This window comes from Cololabis saira, chromosome 9 (assembly GCF_033807715.1).
Source record: "Cololabis saira isolate AMF1-May2022 chromosome 9, fColSai1.1, whole genome shotgun sequence".
In the NCBI taxonomy this organism is placed as follows: Eukaryota; Metazoa; Chordata; class Actinopteri; order Beloniformes; family Belonidae; genus Cololabis; species Cololabis saira.
The window spans coordinates 30,421,912-30,440,154 of NC_084595.1; the positions used below are offsets into that span (position 1 = coordinate 30,421,912).

General features: G+C 37.9%; 3 protein-coding genes across 4 annotated transcripts; 1 reads left to right on the forward strand and 2 right to left on the reverse strand.

Annotated features, from left to right (window-relative positions):
- Nucleotides 1-785: 785 nt before the first annotated feature.
- kmt5ab (lysine methyltransferase 5Ab) lies at nt 786-5,751 on the forward strand. The gene is made up of 8 exons (XM_061729207.1): nt 786-1,164; nt 1,339-1,442; nt 2,842-2,989; nt 3,257-3,452; nt 3,551-3,638; nt 3,749-3,808; nt 3,979-4,169; nt 5,313-5,751. The coding sequence occupies exons 1-8, from the start codon at nt 1,155-1,157 to the stop codon at nt 5,521-5,523; spliced, it is 1,008 nt and encodes a 335-aa protein (XP_061585191.1). The 5' UTR covers nt 786-1,154; the 3' UTR covers nt 5,524-5,751.
- A 527-nt stretch (nt 5,752-6,278) lies between these two features.
- rilpl2 (Rab interacting lysosomal protein-like 2) lies at nt 6,279-9,920 on the reverse strand. The gene is made up of 4 exons (XM_061729209.1): nt 9,342-9,920; nt 8,189-8,340; nt 7,291-7,392; nt 6,279-6,882 (listed from the first exon to the last, which is right to left on the reverse strand). The coding sequence occupies exons 1-4, from the start codon at nt 9,633-9,635 to the stop codon at nt 6,861-6,863; spliced, it is 570 nt and encodes a 189-aa protein (XP_061585193.1). The 5' UTR covers nt 9,636-9,920; the 3' UTR covers nt 6,279-6,860.
- Nucleotides 9,921-10,357: 437 nt separating this feature from the next.
- LOC133451073 (RILP-like protein 1) lies at nt 10,358-17,589 on the reverse strand. Of its 2 annotated transcripts, none has more exons than XM_061730008.1 (8): nt 17,129-17,589; nt 15,815-15,965; nt 14,455-14,573; nt 14,078-14,353; nt 13,797-13,985; nt 12,728-12,876; nt 12,548-12,649; nt 10,358-11,524 (listed from the first exon to the last, which is right to left on the reverse strand). In XM_061730008.1, the coding sequence occupies exons 1-8, from the start codon at nt 17,402-17,404 to the stop codon at nt 11,431-11,433; spliced, it is 1,356 nt and encodes a 451-aa protein (XP_061585992.1). In that variant the 5' UTR covers nt 17,405-17,589; the 3' UTR covers nt 10,358-11,430. The 2 variants fall into 2 exon arrangements, with proteins under 2 accessions (XP_061585992.1, XP_061585991.1); XM_061730007.1 differs by having other exon boundaries at nt 14,455-14,576.
- Between the last annotated feature and the right edge of the window lie 654 nt (nt 17,590-18,243).

Below are 18,243 nucleotides of genomic sequence, written 5' to 3' on the forward strand. Positions count from 1 at the left end.
GATAACAGTCTTAACTGCACCTACTGGTGCTGCCTATGATCTAAATCTCTTGCCACAAAAAAAGAGCCTACCAGCAAAGACCTATGCTCTACAAATGACATCTGAAATAGTGCTGAATGAGCTACGAATCCCTGCCGTTTACCCTGGAAGTAAGTTCTTTAATTATAAGCTCCATCCTCATTATCAATTAAATCTTCATATATTGAGCCTCATTATCAATTAAATCCTCATATTTAAGCTCCGTGCCTCATTATCAATTAAATCTTCATATATTTATTAAGGTGGAACGCTGATTTAGTTGCAGTGCAGTTCTACTAGTTGCAGTTCTACAATCATCCAGTAGGGGGCTCTGTCACGTCTAGAACTGCGGTTCAGATCTGCTGCTCAGATCTGCTGCCTCCGGGTCTGCAGCCATATACTATTGCCCTGAATCCACTACTGTAAACCAACAGCGATAATATTTGTGAAGCTATTTAAACCGCGTGACCATGTATCAGTGAGATCATAATGGGTCATAAGTCTATTAATTATTGTTGATTTTATTCTTATTCCTTTTACATTCTTTTTAAATTGTGCAAATATTTATTTTCCTCCAGTGAGAAACTAGTAGACGGTGTAACTTGAAATTACATGTTGAAAACATAACGACCACTCCCTGCGTCTTGCTTTGAAACTTACCTTTAACCATAGATCCATGCCTTTAACATTAAAGAACACCAAATAATATACAAACTTAATGATGCTCTTAAGGGTTTTTTTTTATTTGTTCTCAGCAAATGATTGAATGAAATTATTTCTCCTGTCAAGTGAAAATTATGTCAGTCATTTTTGATCATTTGCAGACTGATTAAGTTTTGCAGCAAAATAGTCATACATTAGTTTTCTGCTGCAGAGTAACAGTCTGAGCTGTGGCCAATGAGAGAGCTGCTTTCATACTCTAACCACGCCCACCCTGAGTAAACCGTCCAATCAAAGGAGACCTTGTGTTTTTAAATTCCCCACGCTCCCACCGGCTTGTTCCGAGTTGTGGATTTGTGATGGTGTGGTCGCAGCTGCGCCAGTAAAATTAAACCCAGAGTAGCCTGAGGACACAGAGGGCCACACTGACGACACATCGCCTCGTCTTTGAGCAGTAGACTCGTCTGGAATCGGAGATGACAAAAGGTTAACTCGAAACTGTATGTTTAGTAATTGTTTTGTGCTGTACACTCAGCGGTAGTAGTTAACCATCTTGCAGCTGATGCGGGTTTGCAAAAACTGAGGACACGTGTTATTAAAGCATTTTCTGGTAGTTAAAGGCATCATTCTTATGTTTTTCGTATTTCCATGTTTATTAAGGCAAGAAAAATGTGCTGAGAGCCGTTCAAAAGTCGGAAGATACAGCTGAAAACACAGTCGCATCAGAGACTGATACAAAGGAGAACAAGCAAGCAACCAAAAAGGTAACGTTGCTTTTGTTCATGCTTCACTTTTTTTTAGGAAATGAATCAAAATATATAGTTTTTTTTATGTATTTATTTTTTAACTGTTACTGTCTCACATGGGCTAATGCTTCAACGTATCTACTAAAGTTTAAAGTGCGATCTACCGATATGGCACTCTTGAACCTACAGAATCAGATTCGGCTTTATTGGCCAAGTTTGAACCTGCCAGACGGGGAATTTGACTCAGTGTAGCAGTATGAGGTAGACATGGTTATTGAAAGGTGCATTGTTACAGCATATGATTGTGATTATTATTATTATTGCACAGTGATTGATTACTCTGAGACTCTATGAGTGATGAGAGTTCATCAGAGCAACAGCTTGGGGGAAGAAGTCTGGAGGTTTTGGCTACAGAGCTCTGTAGCTCCGTCCAGAGGGCAGGAGTTCAAACAGACTGTGTCCTGGGTGTGAGGGGTCTGCAGAGATGCTACCTGCTGGTCCTGGACAGGTACAGGTCCTGGATAGATGGGAGCTAAGTCCCAATTATCCTCTCTGCAGACCTTGCAGTTTGTGCCTGTCTAGTTTGGTGGCCGATCCGAACCAGACAGTGATGGAAGTGCAGAGAACAGACTGTATGATGGCAGTAGAAAGTGGTCAGCAGCTGCTGTGGCAGGTTAAACTTCCTGAGCTGACGTAGGAAGTACAACCTCTGCTGAGCCTTCTTTTGGACAGAGTTAATGTTACATCCAGATGTGCAGGTTAAAGTCTAGGAAAGCGGTGTACCTGTAAGTAAGGCATTTCACTATGACCTAATGAACTAACATTGTACAATGCTCATCTACACTTGCTTTTAATGTAAAAAAAAAAAATGTAATTCCTGCATATCTGCTCAAGGATAAGTCATTTTATGGTTTAAATTGGATTTGATTTGAAGTAGCATCTAAAAATTACCACTCGAGTGTTTTTGTTCAGTTACGCTGCAACCGCTTTTTTTGTGGGTTTTATCCAGTTAAGTACAAAAGCTATATCCACCAAGTACTTTATGGAGATGTCAACTTTGTATTTGTTTTTAGCCGACATTTTATCAGAAGCAGCTGAGCATTGAGGACCAATGTGGGTTTCAATATGTTGCTCACAGGATTGAGCAAGCACCCCTAAGAAGGACAATCACTACTTTTTGAGTCACAACCACTAAATATTGGACTCCACTCCTTTTGTTGTTGGCATTCATGTTGGGTCCAGCTTCTGTTTTAATATATACTTGGTTAGTTGATTTAATCCAAGTGACTCCAACAAACTGTTTTTGATGATCAGAAAAGTGCAAGGATGAATGTATGCAAGTCATTTACATATGTGGACATGTCTGCATGCCATTGCTTTTTTGTTTAACCAGTGTGAACAATAATCATTCTTTCAGGACTCAAAAGGTAAAGTTCAGTCAGTTCTCCAGAGCTTGTGGAGTCCAAGCAAACCCAGATCTCCTCTGAGTGACAGTTCAAGCATAGTCACCCAAGAGGGAAATGATTCTGAAGCAATTAATCCTGACAAGTCAAGGCCAAAAAAAGGTAAGTATTTAATTGAATTTTAAAACCTGCTGAACTGAAAAACGTAAAAGATCGTCATTTTAGTCTATTCTGTAGAGCTATTTTCTTGTTGAACTCTGTGCCATATGGTCAGCAGAGCTATGTACAGAAGCATTTGCAGTAGAACAGTAGCAGTGTTTGGTGACCTATCTTATGACATGACTAAACTGCTCTAAAAAACTTTAAAGTAAGAGACTCATTCAGAAATGCACATTTCAATTTCATCCTTTTTCTTTCTAATTTTAGAAGAAAGCGGTAAAATGAAATCTGGGAGCTCTGAGTCCAAAGAGCAGAAACCTGAAGGACCTTGTCAAAGACATGGGACAACAGAAAAATCAAGTGAGCATCTTGAACCCAAAGAGTCAGATGTAAAGCCTGCAAATGACGAAAAACCTCCAGCAGTCAAACATCCCAGCAGAACTGGTCGCAAACGCGGAACAAAAAAGTGTGTTTGCAAAGTCAATATTTCAACAAATATATTTCAACAAATGAAACTGGACTTTTTCACAGCTTGTTACTCAATCATAATGTCCGTCTTTTCAGAGTAAAGAACAAAGGTACGGACAACAGAAAGGTCACAGACTATTTTCCCATCAGACGTAGTAACAGAAAGACCAAGACAGAGTTAAAGGTTTGTACAAAGCGTTTTTATGAGGACTGTTTTAACAGTGGCTATGTAAAACTATATTTCCTTGTTCATATTTATACTGACTAAAACTTTGATCCTATTGCTGTCACCAGAGTGAAGAACACAAACACATTGATCATCTGATAAAGACTGGCACTGAAGAAGGACTGCAGGTAAAAGTTAATGGTTTGTGATGCACCACTTTAAATATGCCACATACTGATATCTGGGTCAGTGTGAAAGAGTGAACATTTGTTTGTGACCAATTTGGTATTTATATGGTGGTTGAGTGACTAACAGGTTTAACTGATTTAGTAAAGATAACACTTTTGAATGTCAACAGGTCAAGCACATTGAAGGAAAAGGAAGAGGAGTTTTTGCTGTCAAAGGTTTCAAAAAGGGAGATTTTGTTGTCGAGTACCATGGCGACCTACTGGACCTCGCCCAGGCTAAAATAAGAGAAGATCAGTATGCTGCGGATCCTGCAACGGGCTGTTACATGTATTACTTCCAGTATCAATCAAAATCTTACTGGTAAGTCAATTACTGGTTTGTAGTTGGGCAGCATCTGTATAAAAAGGTGTTTTCCATTAGTGGAGATTCAGCGTAAATCCACCAGACAGGAACCTCCAACAGGGCCGACCCGCTCCTCAGCCCATTCAGCTGCCGTGTCTCCATTCCACCATAGCGCCACACAGGAACTTTTTTTTTTTTTTTTCCTCTCTCTTCGCAGAGGGCCAGCATGAAAGGAGAGTTAAAAAGAAATGGCAGCGAGTAACTGAGGGATGCATTTTTACTTGCCTTTTTTATTTTAAACATACACAGTGGTGGTAATGATTAAGACGAAAAGAAAACCCTCATGTGATTTATAAATCCAACACACCGTCAAATATTTCCTTGTGGCCAGTCTGCATATCTCTCATACTATAGGAATGTTTTTCACCTCGTGAAAGGTTCCTGAAGGCCACTTTTGCAGGGCCATTCCTGGTAATGGAGACGCGCATTAACCCTCCAGCCCTGAAAAATGTACCTAGAACTCTCGCAAGTGGAAATGCACACAATGTGTAAATACAATAACAAACTATTTAGAAATAATTTACACTAGACATTTCTGACCGGAGGAGTTGACATCAAAATTGCATTGAATACTTTTTTTTTTCTCTTTTTCCCGTTTTAGTTTCCCTGTGTTCTTGACAGCTCAATGTTGTTAATCCACAAAACCTGTCTCACTATTTGTTAATGGTTCATTAGCTGCTTTTTTCTATGCTAGCCATTATAATCAGTACTTCTGAGATTTCTGTAGTTATAGAGCAATTTAAGATGAATCAACTACAACTCCCCCTTTTTCACTCTCGCCTTACTTTAATTTGTCAACTCTAAATGTAACTGCAAATCCAGAGGACTTCCATAATGAACTTGATTATTTATTTTTTTATAAAAAAAAGAATAAAAGATAAAATAGCCCATTTTTCATAGGATTAGTATAGTTGTATATTTCACTTTTTTTTTTTTTTTTTTTCATTATCTTTTTCCAAGTCAAAACTTTCATTGTCTCATCATAACAAGCCATTAACAGGAGGTAAAAACTAAGCAGAAACCTAACTTGATTGACTTGACCTAAATGATTTCATGGATAAGTGTCTGCTGTTGAAGTGACACTGCTATTATGTTTTATAGTGTTGATGGGACAAAGGAGACGGGCCGTCGTGGAAGACTGATTAACCACAGTAAAAATGGAAACTGCCACACAAAGCTCCATGCCATCGATGGAGCCCCTCATCTGATCTTGGTGGCTTCAAGAGACATCAAAGCAGAGGAGGAGCTGCTCTATGACTACGGCGACCGGAGTAAAGAATCATTATCTGCACACCCTTGGCTCAAATACTGAAACATTGACCATAATTCACATGAATTGGGGTTTTCTGATGTACCGGTATTTCATACTTTGTTAAACGCTGCCACATATGGACCGTCGTCATTGCTTTTGAATAACTTCTTTGTTTTAAACTGCAGCAACAGTTTCAATGCTTCCAGTGTAATTTTGCAAAAGGTGCTTTTATATTTTTTTCAATTTAATTTGTAGCAGATCAATGTAAACTTGTGTGCCCCACCCCCCCCCCCCCCCCCCCCCCAGAACAATTTAATTGTCAATGGGCTTTTTGTGCAATGGATGCAGTTTTGCCTGTTGTAAAGGATTTACAATGTAAATTGAGGATTAAAACACACTTGAATTGTAATTTAAGGTGCAGCAGATGACAATGTCAGAAGTTTAATCATGAAATATGCTATTTTAAGATGACCCCTCCACTTATGGAGAAGGAATTGTTACCATTACTGGATACTTGGTACTGAGCGACATCTTTCATACCGTGCTGTATACCCTGATCACGTCTTGTATTAATGACCCAGGTATCGGTGATTAAGACAGAAATGTTAATGGTCGGACAGAATGAAGAGTTTTAGCTCATATTCATCAAAAAAAAATGTTCCAGAAGTGATGAGGCTCAGATTGTGTGTGAAAGACAGATCATGACACCGACAGACTTGTTTTAGAGGTATGAAAGTGAATTAATTGTGCTTGCATCCTAATAAAAAATCAATGTTAAACATTTTAACCATCTAAAATGAAATACAGACTTTAAATGAATTACAAATAATGCTCTTTATTTACATTTTAATCAGGATCCCAGCTTTTGTGGAAATAAGTCTTTAAAGCTTCAGGCCTGTGTTCTAGTTTACAAGTGGGCATCTGTAAAACATGAGATCGAAACTTCCAAAACTTAAGCTGATAAATATTCAACCCTAGGGAAACAAGACAAATGGTATTCAAAATATAAAAGTTTTTTTGGGTAGTTTTAATTTCTTTGAAAAATGAAATTGATGGAAAATGTTTAACAGGAACAGTATCAGTGGTTCATTTTGATTTATAAAAAAAACTGCACAGTAATTTGTTCCGATGTGTACAACATGATTAAAACCAGATATTGTTCCACCCCTTTTGATAAATACTTTTCATACAATTTATACTTCAACTGTATAAACTATAAATCTGCTATAAAACCATCTAGGGTTAAAATGACCAATGAAAATACAGTGCTTGTTAGATTGTCATATAGATATTTATAAAACAGTAACTACAATTGAGGGAGGAGGGAGGGGTTTAATTTCACCACAAAAAGTCCTGTTTGCCTTGTGCGTGGCCAGTTCTGGGGAAAGGCTTTTTCCTCATTTTCGCCTGAATGAAAACCTATGAGGAGAAAAATGTCAAAAGTAAAGGGGTTTGTGAGAAGAATGAAAGAACATGCATTAAAGACTCAAAACTGAGCCACAGCAGACAGTAATTACTAATGGCAGCAGTTTGGAAGACAGACATAATTTCCAACCCATTTCTTTCCCTCTCACTGCTCACACAAACATCCTCTGCATGAACATGACTTCATCCAGTCACAAGTACATCATTAGCAGACAGGAGAGGGGCTGTGAGAACTATCTCACTGCAAGTTTACTACAACATCCTATGGGTGCAGCAGTAAAAAACCTGTGGATTTATTCTGTTTAACCTCTTGCATTAAAAAATAGTTTACAGCTTAAATTGGTTTTTGCATTTCATATTATTTTGTATGCATTCCTTTGTAAAGCAGGACACGTTACTCACAGTTTCCCTATGGTTGTCTTCTCATTTATTGTGGCTCGACTATTTTCTGGAGTGTCTAGATCCACTTCCACCATTGCTGGTTCGGCTCGGGGCAGAATACCACTGAAGGAAAAAGCCCAGATTTATCGTCACGGACAGTTTGTACCACAACAATAAACAATAATGAGAGTTAACATAGCTTTCATGTGGTGGAAATGATGAAACTGTGACAAGACTGATGTTGAAAACCTCTCCAACTGGTGTTATGTGGGGGAAATTAAATGTGTTGCTGTTCAGAGCTTTAAAGACTCAATGGAGGACAAAGGTTTTCCCTTTAATGGGGCCAACACAGCAAATCCCTATTTTCCACATATTGATTTAGCAGAGGATTTATATTAGATTGCTCTTCCTGAAAAACATAGCCATGAAGACAGGTTTGGGATCAACACCGTGAGGTGGGGGGACAATGGGGGTTCCGGTTCAGGGACACTTTCTGTGTGTGTGATCTCTCGATCCTCTACAACTCAGCTTTAAAAACACGATTGCACATGAATTCAGATATTTAAGCCAATTAAGTTTGTAACTAGTGTGGTACTGATAGTGGTGTGGTTTACTTCACAACTGCATGTGACAAAGCAGGAAATGAATTTGTTTTAAATTATGGCAAGTCTAAAAAAGCTCAGTATGGGTTTCAATCACACTACATATGGTTTAGAAAATACTGAAGTGCAAGTGATAATATTGCCTCTTTGCAATAGTTTTCCTCATTCTAATGGGTCCTATTCATAATTTTAAGATGAGAACAACAATATGGTATTGACATGGGCTTAATGCAAGGAAATAAACAATACAATAAATAATTTCAACAGAGATATAATCACGGAAAGGTAATCTGTTTTATACATTCAGCCTGTATGACCTTTTGTAGAGCTGCAGCTCCTCTTGGGCCACCATGAGCTGAGCCTTCAGCTGGTTCCTCTCCTGCAGGACCTCCTTCAGCTCCTGCATGGTGAACCGTGGTCTGTTGGGGTCCGTCAGGTCCACTACCAGCTGATTCGGTCCCGCTGTTTGCTGTGATGAGCAGACAAATGTGATCTCATCGAGTCCACCTTCCTTCAGCTGGACCCTGAAGCCTGAATTATGGTTCTGCGTTGAATCGACGCAGAGCCTACGCCGTAGAGTACGCCGTAGACTACGGCATAAGGTAGGCGGCAACACGCACCGTACGGTACGCGTTGCCGCGTACCCTACGCCGTAGCTCTGCGTTGGTGTAACGCGCAGGGGCGAAAATCCCGTTTCATAGTTGGGGGGGACAATAAACAGTAAAATTTTAGAGAATAAATCCAGTGGGGGACAAGGAATAAAAGTTTTAGCCTTCCTTTAATACATCATTTTGACATTTTCATCTCTATCTCGCAAACAGGCAGAAGACCTTTCTTAGAGCAATACAAAACAATGGTATTAGGTGGAAGGTGGCAATAATACAGCACATCTGACATAATACACTGCAAAAACCCAAAATCTTAACAAGAATATTTGTCTTATTTCTAGTTAAAATGTCTCATTTTTAGTTAAAAAAAATCTCATTACACTTAAAACAAGACTCATCACTGGAAAAAAACAACAATTTTCACTTGTTTCAAGTAGATTTTCACTTAAAATAAGTAGAAAAATCTGCCAGTGGAACAAGATTGTTTTGCTTATAAGATAAATCTTGTCGCACTGGCAGATTTTTCTACTTATTTCAAGTGAAAATTTACTTGAAACAGGTGAAAATTGTCAAATAACAAGTTATTTTTCTGGTGAAGACTCTTGTTTTAAGTGTAATGAGATTTTACCGTTTATTATTATTTTCGATTTTGGTTTCGGCCACAAATTTTCATTTTGGTGCATCACTACTAAATACTACTGCATTGTTCCAAAATTATTAATTCTGTCTCAAATTATTCTAGGGGGGGGGACAGCTTTACTAATGGGGGGGACTTGTCCCCCCTGTCCCCCCCGGGATTTTCGCCCCTGGTAACGCGGTACCATAAATCAGCCTTGACCCGCAGAGGACCGTGAACACTCACCGTGCCGTGTCCAGAAGATCCCTCTCGGACGATCCTGTCCAGCTCACCCTTCAGGTTGTCCCGCTCCATTTTCAACTCCTCCAGAGACAAGTTGTATTTATTGACCAGAGTTTCAAACATTTCCAGAACTCTGACTATCCTGAACTGCAAATCGGACACTTCCTCGCCCGTGTTGCTTATTTTTAACAGATCTCGCCCGATTACGTACGAGATGTCATAAACATCTTCGACGGTGAGCTCAAAGGCTTCCTTCTCGAAAGCCAGGGCTGGCGATGACTCTTCAACAAACTCCATCACGTTATGACGCCTTTAAATATCAGAATAAAAAGTGTTTTTTCCTCTCGAAACGCTCAAAATACACAGCTTTCTTTTCGTTTTTTTGACTTGGGCTCCGTAGTTTTACCAAACCAAGGTAATAAGTTCCAGCTCGGCTGCACTTCCCCCATCACTCACCCGCCAATGGCGTGACTGGCAGACAGCGGAGGAGGGCAAAGTATCCTAGCGACAGGTGAGGGGGAAGATTGTCTCTGACACAAGACATCTCACACTCCCCAATCCTGAACACGGCTCCTTCGCTTTTACAGTAGAGGACAAATTATGCGTTTGAGGGAAGCTCTTTTCTTTTTGCTCATCTCTGTCCCTCCCTCAAACTAGAGTTTGCGAGACTGATGAGAAAGCACGTGATTGCATGTTTATGATTTTCCTCAACGTTATAATACTAGTTTAGTTCATTTCGGTCATGACATCATAAAAAAATAATAAAAAGAAGACAAAAATAAAAAAAAAATGAAATAAAAATTACAACAAGGAAACGAATACACTGTTCAAAGAAAACATTACAAAAAAGTTTCCAATATACAAATAACATCTAGACCGAAAAAGGTGTAGGCTGAAGCAAAGCTTATTCATTGCCTACCCTCAAAAAGTATTATTTAGTAATGAAATAGTAATGAAAGAAATGAAATAAAGTAATGAAATGAAATAAAAACAAGTAATGAAATAAAAGCAAGTAGTGAGATAAGACTGCCAGTAAAACAAATTGCCTCCATGTGGATAACAAAGATTCCTCGAAAAATAAGGAAGAAAAAAAAAAGATGCAGTCTACATGTTTCCTTCATCCTTGAATAATCAAATCAAATCACCAATTAAATGAATGCACAAATCAACATAGTAAGCATCACCACTCATTACTTTGGTATAGAGAAATCATCCTTCTTTTCAATGTTTTTTTAAAAAAGGTTAAGGTTCTACTTGATTTCAAATCCCTCTCCAACTTATTCCATACATCCACCGCTGCCACTGTAGTGCATCTCAGTTGGGTGTTGGTTCTGATTTTTGATTACCTGTATATGCTATTACCGGTATACACAAAAAAATAAACTAAAAGGATGTATTCACAATACACACTATAAAAACTAGATTTGATTTCATGGACATAACTAAAACTCTAAAAAATGTATGTCAATATATGTTGACGTTTGATTGAGACACAAACCCAAAAATTCAAAACATAAAAAATAAAACTTTGTTTCTTTATTTTAGATAATCATTATTTTACAGACACTCCTTGACACAATCATGTATTTATGCCATTCATTATTGACTGAGTATATTTCTTTCGGGGATTTTTGTATGATTTGCCATCAAAATCACAACATGCAGCACTGTTGGACCTCTGATAGATTGGAAACTTCTCTTCAACAAATTCAGAAGATAATCCCATAGAAACTCTTATTGCATTTTAAAAACATATATAAATTAAAAAATATGGACATATTTTGGTAAGATGATGCCAATTTCAAAATATAGTTAAGGAGGTTGCATCATATTCTGACAAATGCTCAGTCGTCACTCATTTGAACTATGAAGGTACATTTGAAGGTAATGCCAAGATCGCAGAAATAAAACAAAATGTACCTTAATGACCACATGCTTGATTTGCTATGTCTTTAAGTGTATAAACAAAAGATAGATGTAGAAAATAACTGAGTAACATTACCATTAAATCAACAGACAACCTTTTGTGTAAAGTCATCTGTTGGCAAACTGTTGAGATGATGTATAAAAAAATAATAGTTTAAATACAAGATCAAACAAAGGAAACAAGTCTTCTTATTGGCATCAATGTGGGGTCGTCTGTGATCAAACCAGCTGCTACCATTGGCATTATAGCAGTGAAGATCCTATCCAAGGAAGAGGGTGGACACAGGAGATATATGAAGGACAATACACCAGTCAGAGCAAGAAACCTTGATCTGTATTACATGATTTATGGCCTAAAATGGATCAACTTGATGATTTACACAGTGATCTTCTCGAGTTAAGTATCCAGCCCTCAACCCAACAATTTGTTTTACACCTTTAGATAGCTGACTATCTCCTTAAAAGGTTTTTAGGTGATATCTAAGAGTATTCCAATAAAGAAATATCCAAGATATTTGATCATCGATGACTGATGGATGGGAATATATTTCTCTGATAAGTCTTGTGTATTTGAAACTTATATTTAAATACAAAACAACTATTTTTTGACATTAAACAAATCAGCAGATCTCAAACTGCTGATTTGTTCCCCTAAACCAGAGGCCTGTGTTTTGTTACTGGGAATGGCTTAGATTTGCTCCTGGTACATTTTTTCTTTTTTGTGGTATAAAGTCATTCACATTTTAATAAAAATTTAAAAAAATCAGAACAAAAGCTAAATGTATAAAGCACTAAAAGTTAACAACCAGACCTTACACTTAACCCTCAGCAATTCCTTGCGGGCTAGCTATTTTCTCCATCTTTGTTTAATTTTGTTGTTGTGTAGGTTACAGATGATCATTGATACATCTCACCTATGTTCATTTTATGCTTGAAAGACATCTTGTGTAAGATGCCCAACACACAAATGCATGCTCAGGACGAGGGACTGAATCGAAACAGAAGATAAAATGTTGTCTTCTGGTTTCCTTCCTTATTTAGCCTTTTTTTTTTTACAAACTGGCATTACATAAATAAAATTACAATGAATTCCACTAAATTAGGTTACTTAAATTAAACTGGATTTAATCTATTTTGACTGCTATTGATGTTTCTCTATACAGTTTCTTGAGATGACATTTGCAGTTAATTGATGTTATAATTAATTTAATGCTGTATGTCAAAAGTGAAACAAAGCGGTGAAGTTCTGGTAAAATGTTGTTAGTGTCAAACTTGTTACTTACAGGCGTCTTATTCCTGATTCAGGCTGATCAGTGGAAGCTGGCTGTGGGGGGTGGGATGATGCAGCAGCAACAATACAACTGTAGTCATCGTCAGACTCTTCACTGAAACACATCGAAGAGCCCAACTTCATATCAAAGCCTTCTAAAAAGGTCAAATCTAAAGTTTATCTTAAATCAGACCTTTTAAAATATGCCAGCTCTTCTTCGAGCATGAACACTTGGGCTTTGAGTTCATTCCTCTCCTGCAGGACATCACGCAGCTCCTGCAGGGTGAAGCAAGGTTTATCCGTTTCCTGGCTCTCTGTGTCTTGTTCAGGCTCTGATCCCCTCTGCAGTGAAAATAGAAATTCAGCATCTCTCCGGCAAACCATGGACACCAGCAACAAAGCAGGTAGCTGACCAAGAGAGGCATTCATGATCTGGTAGTGTTGGTTTTGATAAATGCTCTACCTAAAATGAGTTCCTATTGGGCTGAAATGGGCATAGTATTCTCTCGTTTCACAATCTGACATTTTAACAAATTTTACTGATGGTGTATGAGTATATATGGTAGACACATTTTCAAGTCAGTGAGGACTGGTAAAATATTATCAGCTAATCTCTTTATTAAGTTTGCCTTGCCTTTATTAAGTTGTGCATTTTATAAATATTGTTCCTCAATTGCTGTTAATTGCAAAGGAAAAGTATTATCAAAAGCTTTGAACGATTGATTTAAAGTCAAAGTTGGATAGATATAGTAAATATGGGGAGGCTGGATAGTTCTGATCTGAACTAAGTGTGTGCTGCTGTACTTGTGCTATGCAAATCTGCACCACTTGAATGAGTAACATTCTTATTTACATACATACATACATACATACATACATACATACATACATACATACATACATACATACATACATACATACATACATACATACATACATACATACATACATACATACATACATACATACATACATACATACATACATACATATATATATATATATATATATATATATATATATATATATATATATATAAACCAAGGCTTTGCCAGCTGCAGAGAGGTGATAAGACAGCAGTGTTAAGACTAAAAGATGGGGAAAAAAGAGCACTGGGGTCTGATGTAAACAAAGTGTTAAAAATGGTTGCACATTCATTCATTCATTCAGCAGGTTTTCACATCATTTGAATGACAAAGTGATATTATCTATATTAACAATAACCATGATGCAAGAATAGGGAGACTGTAAGCAGATATTACCAGTGATCGTGTTGTTGCATCTTCATCTTCATCAAAGTCATCCTCAATAATTTCTCTGTCTGCCAGCTTTGGCAGAAGAGAAAGACTCTTGTCACATCCTAAGAACTTTGCCACAAAGCTAGGATCTCCACCACACTCTGCCCATACTGACTTTGGTTTCACAGAGTTAGAAGGTGCCTTTGCTGCCGGCTGGATTTTGGGACACAAACAAAGCACTTGGTGGAAACAAAGTTTTAATACATATTAATGATTTACAGAGTTTTCAAAGTGATTTCTCCTACTGTAGTCAGGGATGATGTAGGTGACAACAACGCAGATACTGACAGAGGGAATTCCTCAATCTCAGCGAGTTCTTTCTCTAATTCCCTCTCCTGGAGCTCCTTTGTCAGTCTCGTGACTTCCAGCTGCAGAACTTCGTACTCCTGCTGTCGTGCCTGAGCAGCAGCCTCTAGCTCGGCCCTCTGCTGAATCAGTGTTTTTCCCTGAGCTTCCGTTATTCCTAACCTGTGAAGTAGGTCCTGATTGACCCTGATCAGCCGATGCTGCTGCATCTGGAACTGTTTTAGAAAGAAAATGTATTATGACAAAATTCTGGTGAAATACAGTATTTCATAGACTACATGTCTTCTGATGTGAGGTACACAGGTTAAATCCTTACCGCCTCAACATCCTTGTTTCTTAGTGACAGCTCATGATCTCTAGCTCGAATTTCATCTCTCTGTTTATCCACCAAGTCTTTCAGCTTCTTCATCACTTGTTTCTCTCTCTCTGACATTCCTTCTATGAAAAAAATAATAAAAACAAGTTATATATGTGAATGTGTACCACTAGTACATTCAACAGTTTAGAGAGCTTCGATTTGTATAAACTTGACTGTTTTTCAATTCAAAGCGAAAAGCAGACAGGTCCACTATTTAATTCTTGATGAACCACCCTGCAGGACTCTTTGAATAAGCATTAACAAATGCCAAATCAGTTGCTCAAGCAGAAAAAGTAAGGTCCATTTTATCGATTATATACACTTTCTTTGGTCTTTGCATGTTGTTTTCATCCTGATGCAATAGAAGGTAAATCAATATAAAAATACGAGTCTATTACTGAACTGGTGGTTTCTCTCTGAAGCCTTCTTGGGCTTCTCATTGCAATCCAAGCAAAGCATCTGTTACAACATCAAAAAAACAGAACAAATTAGCCGACCGTGCTCCATCTGGAACAGTGGACATGGTAATTGTGCCATTCAGTACTGATTCATTTGGGCTATATTGTTTTTTAGTTCTGCATATATGTGTTTGTTGCAGCCCTGATGTAAGTACAACTGCAGTCACGGTAACCATCACACAAGAGTTATATTTTAGTCTCATTTACAAGCTCTGAGCTGTGTCTCTTCACGGCCTACTTTCAAGTCAACTTACAAGCATGCAGGGGTCAGTGCATATTTGTTTACTGTATAATCTAACATGACTGTAAAAGGGTAAATATGTGCAGAATGCAGCAGATGGTGAACCAGCACAAATCAAATTTGTACTGTGCTTAAACAAAACTAATTTTGTATGAAGTCATCCACATAAGACGTCAAGACTTGTGTAGCAAGACCTCAAAGGCCTAGTCTAATAAGCTTTTAATATAACTACATAATCAAAACTAAAGATATTTTCTTTAATCTGTATACATTTACACCATCTTATTATGTTTTCTGTAATGTTTTTGTGCAAAAGATATTGTTCAATCACATCAAGTTACTCTAGTAACTTGAAGCCTGATGTCTAGCTACTGTGTTCAGGTCTACGGCCACTGTAAAGAAAAGCAACAATTCTTCAATTTCTAACCTGTTACTGGGAGAGGCAAAGCAGATGTTAGTAATTAGACTAGTTTATCCACCTGTCTGCCACAAAAATGCACAATAATTGCACACATTCTTTAATGGTACTAATATAATGCATAGTATTTCCTGTGGAGTGATTACACCCTAGTATCAACTCTGTTGTGGCTGAGAGAAGTGAGTGCAGAAGACAACCCACCCTCATGTTTCTGACGGTCCTCCTCAGTCATGGGGGACTCTCTGAGAGACAGGCTCACCAACAGCTTCTTGTTCTCTGCCTGGAGCTGAGTGATTTGAGAGAGCAGGTCCTGGACTTCTCCCTTCCATATGTCCTCCACCTGCTCCAGCTCCTGAGCGACAGTATACAGAAACAAAAGAAGGGAAAAGATGAGCGTAGGCAAGTGTTTCCCCAGAATACTTGGCATTAGTTGGACATCATACAAAAAAACAAACATTAGGACACTGTAATGTTGTTGCTTCCGAAAGGTATTGTTGGGATTTTATGAAATTGTTTAGAAGTTTGAAGGATTTTTCTATAAGATTTTACACTGGGGTTTTTTCTCTATTTGCAGGGTCAACTCCTGTTTTATGACTAGGCTGTAAAAAGAGTTCAGATATTTACTCTTCATTAGGTGAAGACAATGAAGAGAAACAGATGTTTTAACACTGATGGGTCTCATCCGTTATCTGGATTGACAACTCAGGTAGGAAGCAATAAACAGGGTTATAAATAATAATAATAATAATAATAATAATAATAATAATAATAATAATAATAATAATAATAATAATAACAATAATAATAATAAACAGTCATAAACATGGCTGAAGGTCTGACATTTGGCAGATGGTGTTCACGTACAAAGAACACCTCCCTTATACGACTGGATCGATGACCACCGTGTGCATTTCTCTCCTACCTCTGTGGTTTGAGAAAAGTGTACCTTCGGCTGGAAAACATTGTGCATGATCAAATAAAAGCTTGTATTAACATTTGATTCTGCACTGCAAAAACTCAAAATCTTACCAGGAATATTTGTCTTATTTCTAGTTAAAATGTCTCATTTTTAGTCAGAAAATCTCATTACACTTAAAACAAGAGTCATTACCAGAAAAATAACTTATTTGACAATTTTCACCTGTTTCAAGTAAATTTTCACTTGAAATAAGTAGAAAAATCTCATTACAAGCTAAAAAATCTTGTTCCACTGGCAGATTTTTCTACTTATTTTGATTGAAAATCTACTTGAAACAGGTGAAAAATGTTGTTTTTTCCAGTGATTTTAAGTGTAATGAGATTTTTTTGACTAAAAATGAGACATTTTAACTAGAAATAAGACAAATATTCTTGTTAAGATTTTGAGTTTTTGCAGTGGTAATCTTATGGTACACCAGATCTTTCAGTATTTATACTATTGTGGATTCTTTGATAGTGAAGTCTGCAGGCAAAGCCAGAGTATGTGTGTGTAGATACAGATAACCCCAGCCTCAGCAGGTGAGCTGCAGCACTGACCCTCTGGTGCTTCCTCTCCTGCAGGCATCTGTCGCTGCGCTCCTGGTTCAACCTGGCCAGCTCTCTGCGCAGCTCCTCGGCCTCCTGTCCTCCTGCCCCGCGACCCACCAGTGTTTCCAGTAGCTCCAGCACCCGCACCACCCTGGGCACCACTCCGACAATGCACTCGCAGCCAAACCTGTCTATGACCCGCTCAAACTCCTGGCCGAGCGCTGCCGCCAGGTCGTACACATCCATGACGGTGAGCTCCGCCGCCGGCCGCTCCAGCGCTGACATAACGCAGCTCTCCCGCTGTCCTCTACTTTGTATTTTCGCCTCCGATATGCAACATATCTCTTATTACCTCTTACACTCTGAATACGCCCACATTTGCTTTGGAATAGATATTTTTCACGAGCTGCCTGAAACGTGTCTGAGCTTGGACACACTTGTCTGAGTTTGTTGACAGTCTAAACTTCACTGACGCCTGTTGCTGTACCTCTGATGCTGCGTTCATGTCCTACAAAAGCTCGTTCTTTTGAACTCTACAAAATGTAAAGTTGGTTAGTAGCAATGAAATTGAAGATGCTCTTTTGTTCTTCACGCTACTTTATTCAGCCAAAAATAGCTGAAAAGTAGGCTACTTTTTGTCATGTAGTGGACAGAATAATCAAACTAATTATAAAAGTGTGAGGACAAGTAAAACAACAGTGCTTAACATTACAGTGTCAAACAATGTATTGCTTTATAATAACACCTTGCTTTATGATAGCAAGGTATTAATTTTGTGTTACATATATCCTGTTTATAGATTCATGACAAACTAATTTTCATCAGCCGGTAAACTAAGAATAATTTGAAGATTTTGTCATTTTTACAACTGGACAGGAAGGCAGCAACCCATTTTGGTGGACACCAAATCCTACTGCCTATGTCATAATGCTGGCCTATTACCTTCTATGATCATCATTTAGTTTTTAATATATCCCATTACGACTCACTTGAACTAAAGGCAGTCACTGTTAATCACATGCAACATCAATGTAATATATTTATATAAAGAAATCCTCCAATTAATTAACATTAAAACTCCACAATGTTTTCTTGGCAAGAAAATATTTCACATCTTCATTTTG